Here is a 19,530-nt window from a genome sequence, read left to right as displayed (position 1 = left end):
TTTTTTAATTTCCAAATTCATGTTTTATATGTGTTAAAGGGGCTGCCATGATCAAGACATGTTTAGAAATTATTTTACATGAATATAGAGTCCTAGAAACACACAAAAACGTGGGAAAATCATGAAGCACGAAAGATGGAACCATACTTGGCCTGTTGTGGCTTGTTGGTTCACGGTTTTAGGAAGTACAAGGCCTGGGCTTGGTTCGGCTTGTTCCAGGGGTTAGCCAAGGTCACGAGGGAGTCAAGAGAAGAGTCCTAGACATGCTAGGACTCGAGCTAATGGGCTGGGAGGAGTCCTTCACAGCAAGGACTCCTACCCGAGAGAAGCCAAGGAGGGACACGCAAGTGCATGTACCAATAGATAGGGTTTGGCTTTGATTTTGGGTGTGGTTTCCGTGGGTTCCTAAGGTCCAGTAGGGTGTCTAAGGGTGTTGGTCAGGGTTTGGGTCACTATGGTTAGAGGGCGGCTCGAGAAAATCGAAAGATGGCTCGGTGCTAACCAATTAGGGTCAAGTTAGAGTTTTCTAAACGAAAATTATGGAAAAACGGCTCACAGGGGTCGAGTCGTGGTTCATAAGTGATAAAATAATATAAAAAGACTAAATTTTAAATTTAGGAATTTTATATTTAAGTTTGGAATTTTTCGGGATTAAAACGCCTTCAAAACGATTAATTACGAATTAATTAAAAAGCCTAGTTTTTTAAGCTAAATAAAATTATGAGAATTTTAATTTAGGTTTAAATAATTATTTGGGACATGTCAGAGTCAAAGAAATCAAGAAAAAGTCAAAAACGAAAAATGTCACGTTCAAGGGTAAAACGATCTTTTTACATCGGAAAGTTAGTAAACGTCATGGCAGTGTCCTAAATGCTATTTTATATGCTAGTATGATGGTTTTCAATGATTACGGATGTTTATGAATTTTTATATGTTGAAATATGATTTTTAAATGTTCGTGAATTATTAAGTTTTAAATTGGACATTTAAAAGATATGTTGCATGCTTGGTTTCAAAAATAAAACGATATGTATAGACATGATTTTTATTAAGTGATGATAACATGTTGAAGGATGTGAAGGGATTGTGACTACTACATGTTGGAGATAACGTGAGGGTTATGGTCCCAGTGGGAGCCCGACAATCGTGTTTCCTTGAATACGGATACGAATACGAATACGAATATGTTAATACGTTGGCCAAGGCCCAGTTGACCGGTAAGAGTGTCGCTGGTGTCCTCGCCGCCCAGTACTGTGATTTTCTATAGATGGATCCATCGCCCCAATACGATTAAGAATACGAGTGACAATCACGATCTGAATATGAATACGAATATGTTGATATGGACATGAATATGTTGATCTGAAACTTTTCAAGAAAATGTATAAGTTTAAAGTTTATGCATCGTCATGAAAATGTTATTTTAATTACAAGTATTTTTCACCGTTGTATGTGAATTGTATTACGCAATATTTGTTATCAAGGATATGACGTGTTGAGTCTTTAGACTCACTAGGTGTGTATGATGCATGTGATATTAATAATTATGATGTTGAAGGACTTGATGGGTGATCTTGCTGGACTGTCTGTGCATATAACCCGAGGACCAGCGCTTCTATTTTCCGCATTTAAATTTATGATTTTAAGTTAAAGATTTTTACAACATTTTATTTATGTTTTTTGAGAGATTTTTGAGAGGTTTAGTATGGGCTACACTTTTCAACATTTATTGCTTTTTAGGTTTGGTAAAACGCTTTACGATTTATTGTTTTGACGATTTCCCTTTGCATTTTCAAGTACTAGTTCGATGTTCTATTTTAAAAATGGTGTAAAAATATTTTATGTATATGTATAGGCCGAAAATTTGAGGGTAAGAAAAAAAAAATTTCTAGTACTTTTTAAGAAAACGAATAATTAGACGTTTCAGTTGGTATCAGAGCAAAGGTCCTGTAAAGGGTTGTGCCACCATCAGCGCCAGAAAGATCAGTCGTCAAGCCTCAATTTGTAAGTTTTACATGCTTTATATGATTTAATATGTCGATACCTGCATGATGACATGAATAATATGTTTACGTTACATGTTTACTAGATTTTGAGTATTTATACTCTACATGCTTAAATTGCTAAATGAGTTAGGATAGGTCACATGATTAGAGAACTTAGATTTAAATGTATGTTAGTTACGTTAGAATTTGAAAAACGTTCAGATAAAATGCCTCTTAGACGTGCCCCCGTTAATGAAAACCAAGCCGAGAACAGTGTGGATCATCAAGGGAATGCACCCCCACCACCACCACCGGGGGATGCTGCTACTCGTGCTTTAGAAGGGATGGCTCGTCTCTTCGAGCAACAGATACAACAACAACAGTTACAAGAACAACAGTTGCAGCAGATGCAGCAGGCACCTTTGCCACAGCATGATATATATGATCAGTTTCGATAAAATTTAAGGCTCGAATTCAAGCTTGAATGACTATATAAGAGCTCAATTCGAATGGTAACATAGTTTTGATTCAAAATATTTGAGCATGTTTGTAACTTTTATAGTCTATTAATAAAAAACCAATGCTTGAAAGGCTTAAAATATATTATTTAATATATTTTTATACTATACTAATAAAATATTAAATTTTGCAAGCCGTTCGTGAATTATCAAACAAAATAATTTAGTTTCAAATTTGAATTGAAAAGGTTGAATATGTTCTATCTCACTTGGGTTTGTTAATTTTGATTTCGAATATATTTTTTTTTAATTATCTCGAAATCTCATGAGTCGGTATCGGGTTTAGTTTTTAAACCAAGTGGGAGACAATGAAAATAACCCCTCTAAAACTTATCAAATATTTTGGAAAACATTTGAGAAACGTACAAATTTAAAAATTGAAAAATAGTATGATTAATAATTTTATCAAACAATACAAAAATTTGGTATTTTATAAATCACATAAAACACTTCAACCATAAATCTCAAATCAACAATAATTAAATGAATTAAATTAAATACATAAAAATTTGTTTATGTAAATTCGAATGCCAAATTCATAGTAGGACATAGGGCAGACCTCAAAATAAATAAACAGAAATTTGTTTATGGAAGTTCGAAGCCCAAATAGTCCATATCTTTTCGATGGATCCATCTACGTATAACTATAGTACCCGACGGCGGGGACATCGACGAAAGTATTACCCATCCACTGAGCCTTGGCCTTACATATCATCGTATACATATACATGTTAGTCACAACCAACTCTCATCTTTCAAAACGTGTCATCATATTCATCACTTATAAAAATCATACATAAATGTAATCTTCCTTAAAATCAAGCATGCAACGTATTTTTCATATTTACATAAAAAGTCATATTCGTGATAACATAAACATTTAAAAACGTGACAAATCGTATTTAGGGCGCTACCAGGACTAAAACTCGACCGGGGTGCAAAATGATCATTTTGCTCCTGGAAACCCTAATTGACCATTTTTTCCCTGGACCTCAAAATTTCGTTCTGAAGCCAACCAAACTCCTTAAAACACCTCAAAACATATTTAAAAATATTTCCTAGAGGAAACCTCGAGCCCGTTCAATAACTTACATGATTTGTTTTAAAACTTGGATCGGGGTCCAGGTTTTTACCTAAATCAACCCGAAACTTAACCAAATCTTTCCCAACTTAAACCATGACTTGAACCTACACGACTAACCCCTAAACCACTCGTTCCAGACCCCTTAGGAACTACGAACCGCACCCGAAAGTTGCTGGAAATTTCAAGCGCACCTACCACGAAACCCTAGCTTTAACATAGCCTCGAATTCTCGACTTTAGCCCAAACCGACAAGGACCAGCTCTGAGCCAACCCTTCCTAGACAACCCTTGGACCCTCCTGAACCTACATGACCCTACCCTCCATCCCCATGCATGCCGTTATGCGCATTAACCCGAGAAACACCCAAAGGACTTCAACCGAGACCGACCTCAACCAAACCCCTTCGATCGGTTCCAAGACCACCACCAGCTATTCATAGCCCTCTCCCAGCCCTGTCATGGACCCAAGAGGGTCATCTTCTTGGCTGGAATCAAGCCATGCACGGATGCAACACCTTAACCTCTCCATCTAGCCATAGCCGAGACATACACCCAAGGAAACCAATCGGCTATTACAAAAATCTCGAACCCCAACCAACTCTAGCCCCTTGAAGCCTTACTCCTCAACATGTACAGCCCCCTAGGAGCCGAGTGGACCCTTACTCGGCTGTCCCTTGCACAAAGAATCATAAAAACGTGAGTATGAAACAAGAGAATGCATATTTCGTGTCAAACTTTTGCAAAAACGATGCCACAGGTAAATAAAAGAGTTCCTCATGCAAATACATATATATCAGCATACATAGCATGAATGATGAGAAAAAGAATGATAAGACGCGTGCCTTAATGTTTTTGTGCTAAAAAACTCGAATATATGAATGTAGGACTTGCATCGGAGAAGCGGGGAAGGATTTTCTTGAAAGCTATGGAGGATTTCGTGAGTTGCTGCTGGTTTTTTCTTAATGATGTAATTAAATCAAAATATAATGCACTAATGGACCCTTAATTAAAACTAAAAGGGTTAAAAGGGTTTTGAGCCCATTAAGCATTAAAAAAAACTATCAAGCCCAATAACACTCTCAAAAAATATTTCGTTTAGATACGTTTTTAAAAATATTGTCCGAGCACTCAAAAAGTCCACTGTCTCGCTAAATTTCGCGTACTGATTAAAAATATGACCCGACGAGTAAAAATATTCAATCAAGGCCCATTTTCAAAAATCATACTTAAATACATACTATATTAAATAATTAAACATAATTATTTAATAAAAATATTTTTACTTAGTTATCTCTGGTCTTCGTTCCTTGTTCGAGCTCGAAATGCAATTTAAAAGTCATTATGCATGAACTTTAATAAACCAAGAATTAAAACACATATTCATGCAATAAACATGCATTTAATGCATTAAAAAAATTTAACNTAAAACACATATTCATGCAATAAACATGCATTTAATGCATTAAAACAATTTAACAAAATACATAAGAAATTTGATAACTTGCATGCGTGTGGTTCACGTGGACCTTCAAATTTTCGGGACGTTACAAATACTGTCTCTGCTGGGGACAGGGCCAACGGTAGGGAAAGGGTAAGACTGATCTCTAAGGGATATGAGACATCACTAATAGATAGACATGCAGCTCCCTGGACTCATGGGCCTAACAGCCCGACCCATTAGCACCTAAGTAAGTGCACTCTGTCCTACCACAAGTATAAGAAAATAAAGTTGCGTCTTGGCTAACAGCTATAGATTTTGGCCTCTTGGTAAGTGCTTGATCCTAACAACATGGCAATTAATTTTAGTCTCAGGTGTCCAAAATTTCTTCACTTAACTTAGTTTGTTGGAGGTGTTGCAATAGGTATTGTGCGACACTTTGAGCAACATTTGATTTCAGTACATGTAGTCATGTCTCAGATTAAAACAGTACGGTTTGATAGGATCTTGTTTGTGAAAATAATGACAAATAAAGTGGTGTTTTATTTGCTTCAGCTTCTGAGTTAAGACTTGCTTATTTGGTGTGAAAACTTTGGCAATAGGAGTGATTGTGGTATACTTGATGTGATATTGCTTTCTCTTACAAATACAATTGATTTTGATGATTTTCCAACTTCAAACATACTGTTGTTGAAAACTAGACCAACCTTACCATCCTTTCACATCATTAACATAGAGTCAGGCTTGGTTGTACTTGTGTTAAACTTAGCAAGAGTTTGAGTTGTTTCAAGTTCGTCTTTGGTCTTGCGAAATTCAAAATCCTTCTTACTTAGGATTATTGCAAATTTGGCCACTACACCATTTAGCTCAGTATTTTATTTTGAGAGAGTTGTGTTAATTTTATTTCTCATGATCCAATCAACATACAACTCCTCATACAATTTCTTTACTCTTTTCAGGTTGATTTCTCAGTCATCAACTTCCTGATCACTTAAATTACCAGAAATTGTAGCATTGAGACATGCTGATTTTTGAGTGATGTTCCGGCCGGGTGTTGCAACACCAGAGACAACACCTGATGTATTGACTTGCAACCAGCATCTTTATTCCAAAAGTGCAGTTAGGGAAGTGTGACTTTCTTCTTGTATAGATTCTTGCTCTTCATCATATTCTTTATCACTTAAAGGAATATACTTTATTGTGTTTTTGCGAAGCTTATTCTCACATTCATTCGCATAATGTACAAAATCAATGGAATCTCTACATTGCAGAGAATCAAACCTCTTAGGATCATATTGATTCTTGCATTCATTCCTATGTCGAAATTGTCTTAGGGTAGATGGAAACCTTTGAAATTTTTCAGGAGAAATTAGACTTGGAAACTTTGATTGTTGTCCAGTCTTTTTTTTTTTTTGTCTCTAATATTTTTCAAATAATCTCCAAAATTCTTTGTGATTAAAAAAAAATAGAGTCTTCACAGAGGTCCGACTCAATGACTTCTTGTGAAAATTAAAGAAGATCGTTGTAGGAGTCATTAGAAACTTTGAAAGCAATAGTCTTACATTTGTCCTTCTTTTGTAAGTCCATGTTTATCTCAAAGGTACGAAGAGGGAACTGATCAAGCCATTTAGTGCGAGCTAAGTTGTATTTCATGCTTCATCAATTGCTAAGATCTTCATATAAAAATGCTCCAGAAGATATTGTAATACTTTACTGACCAATATTTCATTTGAAATTCGATCTCCAAGGCTGAACGCTTCATTGGTTATCTCTCTCAAGCGACGATCATATTCGGTGATTGCATCGGTTTTTTCCATCCTCAAACATTCAAATTTAGAGATTAGCATTCTTAACTTTGTTCTTCTTACACATTCAGATCCTTCACAACTTTTTTGAAGGATTTCTCTTGCATCCATAGAAGAAACATAGTTGGTGATTAGACTGAACATGCTTATATCAACTGATGTGAAGATGATATTCAATGCTTTTGAATTATAGTTAAAAATTTGGACTTCATCAGTTGTCCACTCACTTTAACATGCTTATATCAACTGATGTGAAGATGATATTCAATGTTTTTGAATTATAGTTAGAAATTTGGACTTCATCAGTTGTCCATTCACTTTATAGTTTGATCAGACTGTCACAATATTCATCAAATTTTTTTTTTTGGAGTTTAACCATTGAAAACTTATTGTCATGGTCTTTCATCTATAGAATTGAGATAAAATTTTATTTTGACTTTCCAAAAGGGTAGTTGGATCAATCCAAGACAGGTGGTCGTAGTGCGGCGTTGCCATTGAATTTTACTTGTTAAACAAAAATAACCAGAATCTTGCTTAGTAACATCAAGAGTTGTATCTGATACCAAATGAAAGTATTTTGTTTAACATGAATGGTAATAATTGTATGTATCAGATAAGTGTTGTCTCAGATGTTGTGACTCTTCCATAACAGTGTATTTGGATTTGGAATTCGTTTGGTTCACCTTGTGACAACATGCAGGGAAATAATATCACACACAAATAATTAAAATAACACGGAAATATTTATGTGCAAGTGAATACACTTGTGTGATGCCTCGGGACAAAATAATCAATAGAAAAGAAATTGAGTTTATAAAATCAATACTAGTGAAGAAACAAAAAATTATCTTATTTAACAAATCAATGGAGTAAATTGCATCCTAAAATCTCAATAACAAAAATAAGCCAAACACAATAATGCAAATTTGTGCAGCAGAAATTCGGTACAACAAAACAATTCTGCAATCAATACTTTGTACGGGTGTTGTCTTCAAATGTCTCAAACACGTCACGGCAACACAAGGAAATAGCGTTACTTTGTTTTCGCGAGTTCTTCATAAAAATCTCTCGTATGTCACTCGTCTTGCTTTTCTCTCGCACTTTCGACCCTTGTGCATCAGTTATCCTTCAATATATATAGACTTGTATTGATTTTGATAAGCTCGAATAGATTCCTACAAAATAAGGACAATAGTATTTCATTTGGAAACAAAATTTTACAAATAATAAAGATCAAATTTAGAGTTTAAGAAACTCAATATTTTAGAAAAAAAAATTTTTAAAGTAAAATCTTATAAAAAAAATGCAAAGAATTTAGAAGATAAAATTGTGTCTTGCTAGAGAAGATGCATTTCGTTTTAGTTATTATCAAAAACAAGATTTTTAATATTTCTGGGACCCAACAATAATTATAGTACTCAAAATTCTGAAGAAAAATATTAGAAACTCATTTACAAATTAAACCAAGCTCTTATGAACTTAATCAGATTCAGAGTTAAATTTAATATGATTACATTAATATCTTACTAAATTAAACCAAACTTTAATGAAAATATTTTTTTTTTACATTTTATTATTTTCAATAAAAAGACAATAAGTTAAATTTTTAAATACCCCCACACGCATATATCACTATTCAATAAGATAAATTATTGCGTCCGAAAGTTAAATATCAAATATAATTTTTTTGATAAAAAAATTTAGTAAATATGATATTTTAGTAAAAGTTCTATTTTACGGGTTGCATCCGAAAGTTAAATATCAAATATAATTTTTTTGATAAATCTTTTTTAGTAAATATGATATTTTGGACAAAAGTTATATTTTACGGGTTTATAGTTATGAAAGTTTGTAAATTTGGTAATTGAATCTTACCTATAGCACAAGACACTCTCAAAAGTCTTTTTTCAAGAACTAGCAATTATTGTTTTACCCAAAACTATAATTGGTGGTAACAGTACAACTCAAATTTTTTAACCGTACAACAGCTCAAGCACAATATTTCGATTGTTATATCTAATAGATACAATTATTGCACCTAACAATATCCTCTCAATATTGCATTCCTTGCAATAAATGAGAATCGAGCATGTGACCTTGACTCTGATACGAGTTTTAGGATCTGGCTCTTGCCGCTTTACTAAAAGTTATAGCTTGTAGTAATGGTAAAACTGAAATCTTTTAAATTATACAATAGTTCAAGCATAATATTTCGATTGCTCTATCTAATATGGACAATTATTGCACCCACTCTTTACGTTGGCATTGAAACTGTCTTTTCTCATCAAATTCTTCTCATGATAAGTTGCCTGATCCTTCTTAATCCATTCAGAGATTTTTATTTTATTTTTTTGGAATTAAAATAAAACTATTATTCAGCTAGATAAGGAATAATTACAACTGAAATAAATGTAAGAGGGGAAGTGATGCATCCTACGAGATCAGATATAGAAACAGTTCGCTCGGACTAGAGCTAGCATGGATAACCTGATTCACATATCTATGCTAAAAAAATAAAATAAAATAAAAATCTCTAAATTTAGGGCTAGGGGGGATAAATATAGTAATTAATATGGGCACACAAAATAGTAATTATTGTCATATTTGAACATCATTTTAACAAGGATCATGAATTATATATATAAAAATTTAGCACAACAAAAAATTTAAGAACCAAAGTATTACATACTCCATCCATAATATGTATCAAGCAATCAAGTCTACAAAAATAATTCAGTCATTTTTTTTTATTACAACGCACGCTGAGGAGGGGGATCGAACTCGGGGAAGGAGCCGGCTTAAGCTGATGGATGAGACCATTGGGCTAAAGTCCGATATCTAGAAACATATAAATATAATCATAAAAGAATTTGTAAACATTTTTTTAGGAAAAAGTACAACTTTTCGTTTTTTATGCTTGACTTTTTGCAATTTATAACATTTATGCTGTCAAAATTAGATTTTGATAATTTTGACTAAACTAATTTAAAATAAGTTCTAAACTCTTACATCTTATAAGTTGTTTTAGGATATTATGAGTTGTGAGGTCATATTTTAAAAATAAGTTGTTAAAGTGTTTGGATAAAATAAGACAACATAGTTTAAAACTGTAGATTTGTTCGGTATTATAAGATATTTTTAGATGATAATTACCAAAAATAACATAAGACTATTAAAATAAAATAAGATTTTATTTTTGTAAAAAAAAATAGTTATTATTATAGTTAATTTAAAATTTACTGATAATACTTAGTTTTAGTTGCGAAATACTTAATTTCAATTTTAAAATACTTGATTTAGTAAATGAGATATTCAGAATGGGTAATAAAATACTAGATATTCGAATATGCAACGCCAGTTCACCAAGTGCTCGCATTTCCATCCAAGATGCATTTAGATGGCATGTTCATTTCATTTACTTATTATTTTTTTGTTAAAAAAAACAAATTCGCAACTAAGCATTGAACTTTTTCGAGTACTTAGTTTTACATGTGAAATACCTAATTTAAGTTTTAAAATACTTGATTTTGTAAATGAGATACTCAGAATGTGTATTAAAATACTGGATATGCGAATATGCAACGTAAGTTCACCAAGTGCTCACATTTCCATCCAATATGCATTTTGATGATATGTTCATTTCATTTAATTATTTTTTTTATTTAAAAAAAAACAAATTCGCAACTAAGAATCGAACTTTTTCAAGCACTTAGTTTTAATTGCGAATATCTAATTTCAGTTTTAAAATAATTGATTTGGTAAATGAGATACTCAGAATGTGTATTCAAATCCTGTATATTCGAATATGCAACGTAAGTTCACCAAGTGCTCGCATTTCCATCTAAGATGCATTTGGATGACATGTTCATTTCATTTAATTATTTTTTTATTTAAAAAAAAATTCACAAATAAGCATTGAAATTTTTCAAGTACTTAGTTTTAATTGCGAAATATCTAATTTCAGTTTTAAAATAATTGATTTGGTAAATGAGATACTCAGAATGAGTATTAAAATACTGGATATTCGAATATGCAACATAAGTTCACCAAGTGCTCGCATTTCCATCCAAGATGCATTTGGATGACATGTTCATTTCATTTAATTATTTTTTTATTGACAAAAAAGACAAATTCGCAACTAAGAATTGAACTTTTTCAAGTACTTAGTTTTACTTGCGAAATACCTAATTTCAGTTTTAAAATACTTGATTTGGTAAATGAGATACTCAGAATTAGTATTAAAATACTGGATATTCAAATATGTAATGTAAGTTCATCAAGTGCTCGCATTTCCATCCAAGATGCATTTGGATGACATGTTCAAGGACTTATCAGCAACCACAAATCTTTGAAAGAGAAAAAAGGCTTGGAGCAAAGATTTGAAGATTTCCGGACAACGTTCTTCAAGAAAATAGCCCGTGATAGGAACAAGTAGCATAATCTGTAGATTTACAATTTACATAAAATATGAAGTCGGATACACGTCGATAGCCATAGTCCAATAGGTCGAAAGCTAGGGGATTTCATAAAAAGACATGCAATTCACCCTTGATAGATAATTAAAGAGATTTAATTACTTCACTTAGTTGAATTAGTTTGGCATAGCTTGAGAGGAATTGTTCAATTGGATAGGAAATCACGTCAAAAGCATAGATCATTGATGAACGAATTAAGTAGATTAACGAGGGGTAGGTGAACCGAGATTCCCAACAAATTCATTTCTCATTGAATTTTAATCAATCTTTCTAGCTTATTTATTTCATTATTTAATCCTTGAACCATTCATTGAGTTTTTATTTAATAATCGTAGTAGTAAACAATCATCTGAAGTATCGATGCTAAAGATTGAATAACTGAGAATCATAATTGAGAAATACAGTCCATAGAGGAACGATACTCGTACTCTTGTATACTATATTATTACTTGACATTGTGCACTTGCGATTATTTCGAGCTTGAATATTATTAATTTTTAAGGATTTTACAGTGCAAGTTTTATTCGATCACTAAGCATGGAACATTTTGAAGTAGTTATTTTTACTTGCGAAATACCTAATTTTAATTTTAAAATACTTGATTTGGTAAATGAGATACTCATAATACGTGATAGAATATTGGATATTCGAATATGCAACGTAAATTCAGTCATTGTTGGTTTTTCCAACTAAGATTCATTAGGATACTTATTCATGTCATTTAAAGAAATTAACACAGTTCATTACTGATCATGGAATAAAAGTAAGTTGTTTGTAGATCAAAATAAGCACGCACTTTTAAAAAAATATAGTAGCATTCTTGTCCCATTGTAAAAGTAAGTTCTTTCTTTGTATACCGAAATAAATTGTTATTTTTATTTCATGAGGAGTGATGAACAATTTATTTGTTAAAATTTCAATTACATTGAAGTTGCATCATAATGCATATTCGAATATCCAGTATTTTATTACCCATTCTGAGTATCTCATTTATGAAATCAAGTATTTTAAAACTGAAATTAGGTACTTATCAAGTAAACTAAGTACTTTAAAAGTTTCATGCTTAGTTGATAATTTCTTTTTTTTTTTTTGCCAAAAAGATATCACATGAGAAGAATACGTCATCCAAATGCATCTTTCAAGGAAAGACCAACGCTTGGTGAACATACATTGCATATTCGAATATCCAGTATTTTAATACTCATTCTGAGTATCTCATTTACCAAATCAAGTATTTTGAAACTGAAATTAGGTATTTCGCAAGTAAAACTAAGTACTTGAAAAAGTTCAATGCTTAGTTGAGAATTTATTTATTTTTAAATAAAAAAATAATTAAATGAAATGAACATGTTATCCAAATACATCTTGGATGGAAATGCGACTACTTGGTGGACTTACGTTGCATTTTTGAATATCCAGTATTTTAATACTCATTCTCATTATCTCATTTACCAAATCAAGTATTTTAAAATTGAAATTAGGTATTTCGCAAGTAAAACTAAGTACTTCAAAAAGTTCAATGCTTAGTTGCGAATTTGTTTTTCTTTTAAAAATTAAAAAACAAATTTAAATGAAATGTACATGTCATCCAAATGCATCTTGGATGGAAATACGAGTACTTGGTGAACTTACATTGCCTACTAGAATATCAAGTATTTTATTAACTTTTATAAGTATCTCAATTACAAAATCAAGTATTTAAAAATTTAAATTAGGTATTTCGCAAATAAAAGTAAGTACTTCAAAATGTTTCATGCTTAGTTGTGAATTTGTTTTTTTTTTTAAAAAATAAAGAAATAATTAAATGAAATGAACATGTCATCCAAATGCATCTTGGATCTTGGATGTAAATGCGAGCACTTGGTGTACTTATGTTGCATATTCAAATATCCAGTATTTTAATACCCATTCTGAGTATCTCATTTACCAAATCAAGTTTTTTGAATGATCGAGTGTGCTAGTGCCTTCGAAAGCATTTCGAACACTATATTCTCCAATGAGCTGTAATAGCTCGTGTTCTAAGAAAGTTAACACCGATGAATTAAATCGAGTTTGGTTTAAAACCAAGCGGAAGAAACTCGAAGTAATCCTTCGTGAAGAAGACTGTTATTAGAAAACATTTTATCTTATGTAAATTGAATAATTGAAAAATGGTATATTAGTTTTTGCATTCATCAATTCATAATGGTGACAACTGAACTGATAGATACTCTAACTGATTAAAAACAATTTGAAAGCAGCAGTTAGTCAATTAAATACACAAGATATGTTTATGGATGTTCGGAGACTTCAACTGCTCATACGTCACCCCTTCTACCTCCACGGGTAGGATCCACTAAAAGACTTTGATTTATGTAACATTTTGTACAAACCCACTCAGTTAGGACTTACACTATTGCCTAAACTGAACTCCTAGCTACGACTGAAGGCAGCACCTTCCAGCCAACACTTCTTTAACGTCTATGTGTCAAAGACTACATACACAAGTTTAACGTCTTTGTGCAAGACGGTATTTGAGTGGTTGAGAGTGTTTGTGTGTGAGAACTGAACAAGGATGTTCTGAAAGCTGATTTGCAATGTGTGTACCCTTTATTTTCTCTCTTATTTTCATTGTATTGTTATTCTTCTTGTTGTTGTTATTGTTGAGTCTTCATTGATCTTCTCTTTATATAGGCAGAAAAACTGATCGTACAGTGAGTCTCATTTATTGTATCTGTTGCATCTTGAATTCGTTTCTTAGACTTTGTGTCTCGACTTTTCGACTGCTCTTTGAAAAGTTTTGTCTTTAATGCTCTGATGCAACGTCCGTTATTGTCATTTGACTGGACAATGGCTTTGTACCTTCACGCACAGCTGGAATCCACTGAAAGAGTTTGTCTTCATCTACAACCGAAAGATTCTGACTGATGCTTCGGACTGGTCAGCTGAACTGATCTTCAGTTGGGCTGGTGAAATCAGTTGACTCGTCAGTTGAACTGATTTCACTCTCATTCAGTTGGATTGATCAGCTGGGTTTCTTCATAAGTTGAAAACTCCTTAGGCTGGCCAGGCTTCTAAGGTTCTCATGCTGAACCACCTATCAACTGGACAATCAGCTGGACTGCTCAATTGACATAACAGTTAGACTGATTCAGTTTGTGCTATCAGTTAGAACTTCAGTTTGCGATGTAAATAATACGAGACTGATCCTAGCTTCTGCACACTAAGATAGATTATTAGTAATACAAATTAACAAGTTTTGTTAACATCAAAATCAAGATTGCGAACTTGAAAAGTTCCAACATATTTTAAAACTAAAATTAGGTATTTCGCAAATAAAACTAAGTACTTGAAAAGTTCAATGCTTATTTGCGAATTTGTTTTTTTTTTAACAATAAAAAAATAATTAAATGAAATGAACATGTCATCCAAATGCATCTTGGATGAAAATGCGAGCACTTGGTGAACTTGCGTTTCATATTCGAATATCCAGTATTTTAATACCCATTCTGAGTATCTCATTTACTAAATCAAGTATTTTAAAATTGAAATTAAGTATTTCGCAAGTAAAACTAAGTATATCAAAAAATTCAATGCTTAGTTGCGAATTTATTTTTTTTAAATATAAAAAAATATTTAAATTAAATGTACATGTCATCCAAATGCATCGGGAAGGAGGAGTGGAAAGAGAAGATAACCAACAAAAATAGGGATTTATACAATTTTTATTAATTAAAAAGAGTAAAAAGGTAAAAATGCATGACACATGGAGTAAAATGTAAGTTGGACTTTTGTCATATATTAAAACACACAAAAAAACTGATGGGTACTGAATGTTAAATAAATAATAGAAAGATGTATTTTTCTCCAAATTGTCCTTAAATAATATACTGTCACACTGAATAAGATGTAAATAATTAAATTAACATGCTTGATTTGGGCAGCTACAAACTTATAATAATTAAATCATGGCAATGAATCATGTGTTTTTTTTTAATACAAGGTTTTGCCATCAATTTTTTTATTTTTATTTTTAACTAATTGAATAATATATCTCGAAAAATCCATTTTATTCTAATGAATTTCCTAAATTTGTGTTGGTTGACTTTCTTCTCCAAGTCGATTTCTACTAATCATTAATAATTTTTTTAAAAAAAATACTTAAACCAATGAGTCCAAAACACTTTTCCTTGGTGATTGGCCAACAATCTTCCTAATTCGTAGAAAAAATACTAAAATTGGCCATCGATCATAAATAGCACTTCAATTTCTTCTCAAATCTTAACATTCAAATTGTGAAAATCCGAATATTTTTGGAAATATAATTATTAGTTGATCACAAACATGTATAAGATATTATTTTTAAATTATGTTTTTTTTTAAGAGATTTTTAAATTATGTTAAATAATAATAAATTCATAAATATTAAATAATACATAGTATTCAAAAATTTTTCAAGCCAATAAATATAAAAAATTTGAAATCCAGTGCAAGATACAAAGTAATTTCGAAAATTTAAGTTGAATATCAATCTATTTGAAAGGAAATATTGCATACAAGACAGTTTTCTCAACAAGGAAGCTATCAAATTTTCAGTGCAGTCTAGATACATTATGAATCAATACAAGAAAGCAGTCTACATTCAACCATCCAATCCAAAGTCAAAATTTGAAATTTAATTACTCGGTGGACACATTTTTTTTCAGTTATGGCATGATATTATGTTTGTAAGAAGAATCTTGAATTATGAAAAAAATTATCTTGAAATTATGGAAAAAGCATCTTGAAATTTTGGAAAGATTATCAACAAATTATAGTAAGATTTTCATATCACCCCTATAAATACCACAACTAGGTCATTCGAAATTCACACCATTCAAACACTCCATATTTTCGACATTTTTCGCTCCAAGTTCTGTCGAATAGCGAAGTTCTGCTGCAGTCCAGATCCAAGGAGAATTCGAAAATCTTAGCTAGGAAGCAGTGCCATCCACGTTTTTAGCATTCAGATCTGAGGTAAGTTGGCTTGTTTTAAAATATGTTGCGTATAAAATTATTTCGTTTTTGAAAGTTTCGGTCGAACATCATTATTCTGTTTCTACCCCTTCTTGATAAGATTATCGTACGTTATGTGTTTTGGCGCTGTGATGATTCAATTGGATATAGGTGTGACTCCCAAAACATGATAAGTATGGCCCTTACACGATGAGATTGTAACCGTTATACGACCTCGCACCCATAGAGGAGCAAAAATTAGGGACTGATATTAGTAAAACACGGAAAGTAGAGAAATCTCAGTGCCGAGGTCAAAAATATGCTTATGATATGAATTATGCATGGTATTTTTTTTCGAAATTCATGTATATTGTTATGAATGTGCTTTAATGGCCCCCAGTTGCTGAGTGACTACCATATCAATCATCCCTTACTCTACCCTCTCCAGATAATTCTGAAGAACAGATCGAGAAAGAAGAGTCAGACCAGTTTTGGGTTGGTGAGGGACACACAAAGACGTTTAAGTTAAGTTTACGTATAATTAAGTTGTAAAACGCTTCAGCTTTCTATCGTTTTAAGTAATTCCGTTGTAAAGACAATGTTATTTCTATGCAAATTATGATATAAATTGGTTTTGGTTTATATTGTACTACGAATCTTGTTTTTTGGAGATTATGTGATTGTTAAACAACGCCAGTGTCAACTAACATTGGTCTTGGGACATGACACAAATTCACTACAAAACTGAAAAAATGAAAAAACAAATTAAAGGGTGCCAAAACTAGAAATGGCACTACAACAAAAATGACTTTTCGCAGCGCGCAAATCCATTTTCCACGGCGCGCATTGCACGCTGTACAACTGCAAGCTGTTAAAACTCCAAGATTATCAACGGCGTGCGTATGCGCGTCGCGGATAATAATATCCGCGGAGCTCATACGTACGCCGTTGATAATCTCTGCGGATACTATTATCCGCGGCGCGCATACGCACGCCGTTGATAATAGTATCCGCGACGCTCATACGCACGCCGTTCACGCGCGAAATATTATCTGCAGCGTGCATCGTATGATGTTAATATTCATATACGCAGTATGCAAACAAATTCTACATCGTTCTTTTGCAAGCCGATAAAATCAAATTCGTTAAAAAAAATCAATCGATTGGACACACAATAAACCAAAAGTTTAATCAACACAAAATTGATAAAAGTCATTGTGTTTCATTATATCAAAACAGAAAGTCTGAAAAACCAAAAGTTTAATCAACACAAAATATGTATCAATCGCACAATACTATAAATTTAGATAACCATGCGACCGTGCTTCCTATCGCGTCCTCGAGAAACTGCATTTCATCATTTGGTCGAATTAGGTCCACTTTCTCCACCAAAACCTTATCAACCCAGACTTTCCAACAAGATCTACCAAGAACAACGTGATGCACTTTTGTGTTTGGATCTGTGGATGCAATTCGACCTTCTGCAACAACTAATTCATCAGCACACCAATGAAGCAGCTTACATTTGGTATTAGCACGAATATCTCCGGGACTCACATTCCTCAAATTTGACTGTAGATAAACAATGAAAAGTTATTGATTCAACCGTGTCTATTTTTGTAACAATTTTGCAGTTTAAAATTACATAATTTAAAGTTAATTACCTGAGAAACATGATCAAAATCACCATTTTTCTTGGTACCAATATCGATATCACCATTGCTACCAACTTCATTCTCGATACCACTACCATTACCACCACTAGCAACCTAATTTTACAATCAAATCGTGTCAAACGATGTAATCATGATAATTCAGAAGCATTTAAGTGTGTATATATACCAAACATATTTTTTATATGTTGTTTTTACTAACCTGTTCTTGCTGATTTTGTTTATTCATATTTTGTAAAAACATGGACCTCATTTCTTGCATTTCTAGTTGATTTTGTTGCATTTGTTGTTGAAGGCTTTGTACCATAGTTTGAAGTTGTTGAATAGTTCCATTTTGTTTCGCAGAAGCTCCGACTTTCGATGGTGCAACTCCGAAGCCCATTCCGCGCACTCTACCCCGAGCTTCCTTGCCAAACACAAGGCTAATTGCATCATCAACAATGTTAGTTGTGTTTTGAGAATCAGGTGTTTTAATAACCTGATAAACATGTAATATGACATGATGCATCACTGAAAATAAACAAGCAAACAAATATATTAAACACTAAATAAATAGTTACGTAACTTTAGAAAAAATGTATCAATCAAAATAAATAACTATAAAATATATCCCTGAAAATTTCCTTCATGTCTCAGTCACATCGATTCCCTCACACTCATTCCTTGAGTACGGTTCTTTCTCAGTAATGTTAATCTCGAGTAGGGACACATCAAGAGATGTTGATGACGTATAAGCATCTTCTTCAAGCACATTCATGTTAATAATACCCTGAAGCGGCGCTTTTAGCAACACATACCAATTTGTTTCATCATTGTCCCTGGAATAGAATACTTGCTTTGCTTGTGATGCTAAAATGAAAGGATCACTTTCAAAAGTTTTTAGTCCTTGGTGTAAGTTGACCATTGTAAAACCATCTTCAATTTTGATACCAGTTCCAAGATTGGCCCAATCACACCGAAAAACAGGCACTTTGAAAGAATAGTAGTCTAGCAAAACAATATCCCGTATAACCCCATAGTATGATAGTCTTCCTACTGTATGTGAATTGTCATTAGCATTAGATTGACAAACAGTATCGGCTTCAATTGAAACACCACTATCTTGTGTTGACCTTTCAACATCAATTGTGTGGAACCGATGTCCATTTACAATATATCCCGTATAAGATGTAACGTGCTTTCTTGGACCATGTGCTAGCCATTGAATTCGGTTTGAAGAGTTAACATGATCCTGTTTTGATAACCATTCATCAAATGTTTCCATATGCTGCTTTTGTAACAATGTTTCGTTACTTTAGAAACGATGTTCTGTTTGTTTAAGCTCGTCAATGTGCATCCTAATTAAAATAATTGAATGGAGATGTTAGAATACACAAGATATGAAATAGATCAAGACTAACAGTATGAAACTAACTACACTCACTGTAAGTAAGGTTCAACTTCTGCAGTATTGAACAACACATATCGATGTGCAGCTTGTAACACGTGATCCTCTAATATCTTTTCTTTCCCCTTAGAAATTGGACGACCTTCTAATAATCCATATTCCAAATCATCGTTCCTATTAGAACGAACACCA

General features: G+C 32.6%; 1 protein-coding gene across 1 annotated transcript; it reads right to left on the bottom strand.

The window, feature by feature from the left end:
• Window positions 1-17,557: 17,557 nt before the first annotated feature.
• Window positions 17,558-18,413, bottom strand: LOC140963495 (uncharacterized). The gene is made up of 3 exons (XM_073422841.1): window positions 18,154-18,413; window positions 17,943-18,047; window positions 17,558-17,850 (listed from the first exon to the last, which is right to left on the bottom strand). The coding sequence occupies exons 1-3, from the start codon at window positions 18,331-18,333 to the stop codon at window positions 17,560-17,562; spliced, it is 576 nt and encodes a 191-aa protein (XP_073278942.1). The 5' UTR covers window positions 18,334-18,413; the 3' UTR covers window positions 17,558-17,559.
• Window positions 18,414-19,530: the final 1,117 nt, after the last annotated feature.

The sequence above is a fragment of the Primulina huaijiensis genome, chromosome 17 (genome assembly GCF_012295235.1).
Source record: "Primulina huaijiensis isolate GDHJ02 chromosome 17, ASM1229523v2, whole genome shotgun sequence".
Taxonomy (NCBI): domain Eukaryota; kingdom Viridiplantae; phylum Streptophyta; class Magnoliopsida; order Lamiales; family Gesneriaceae; genus Primulina; species Primulina huaijiensis.
This window is presented reverse-complemented; position numbering and strand designations above follow the sequence as displayed.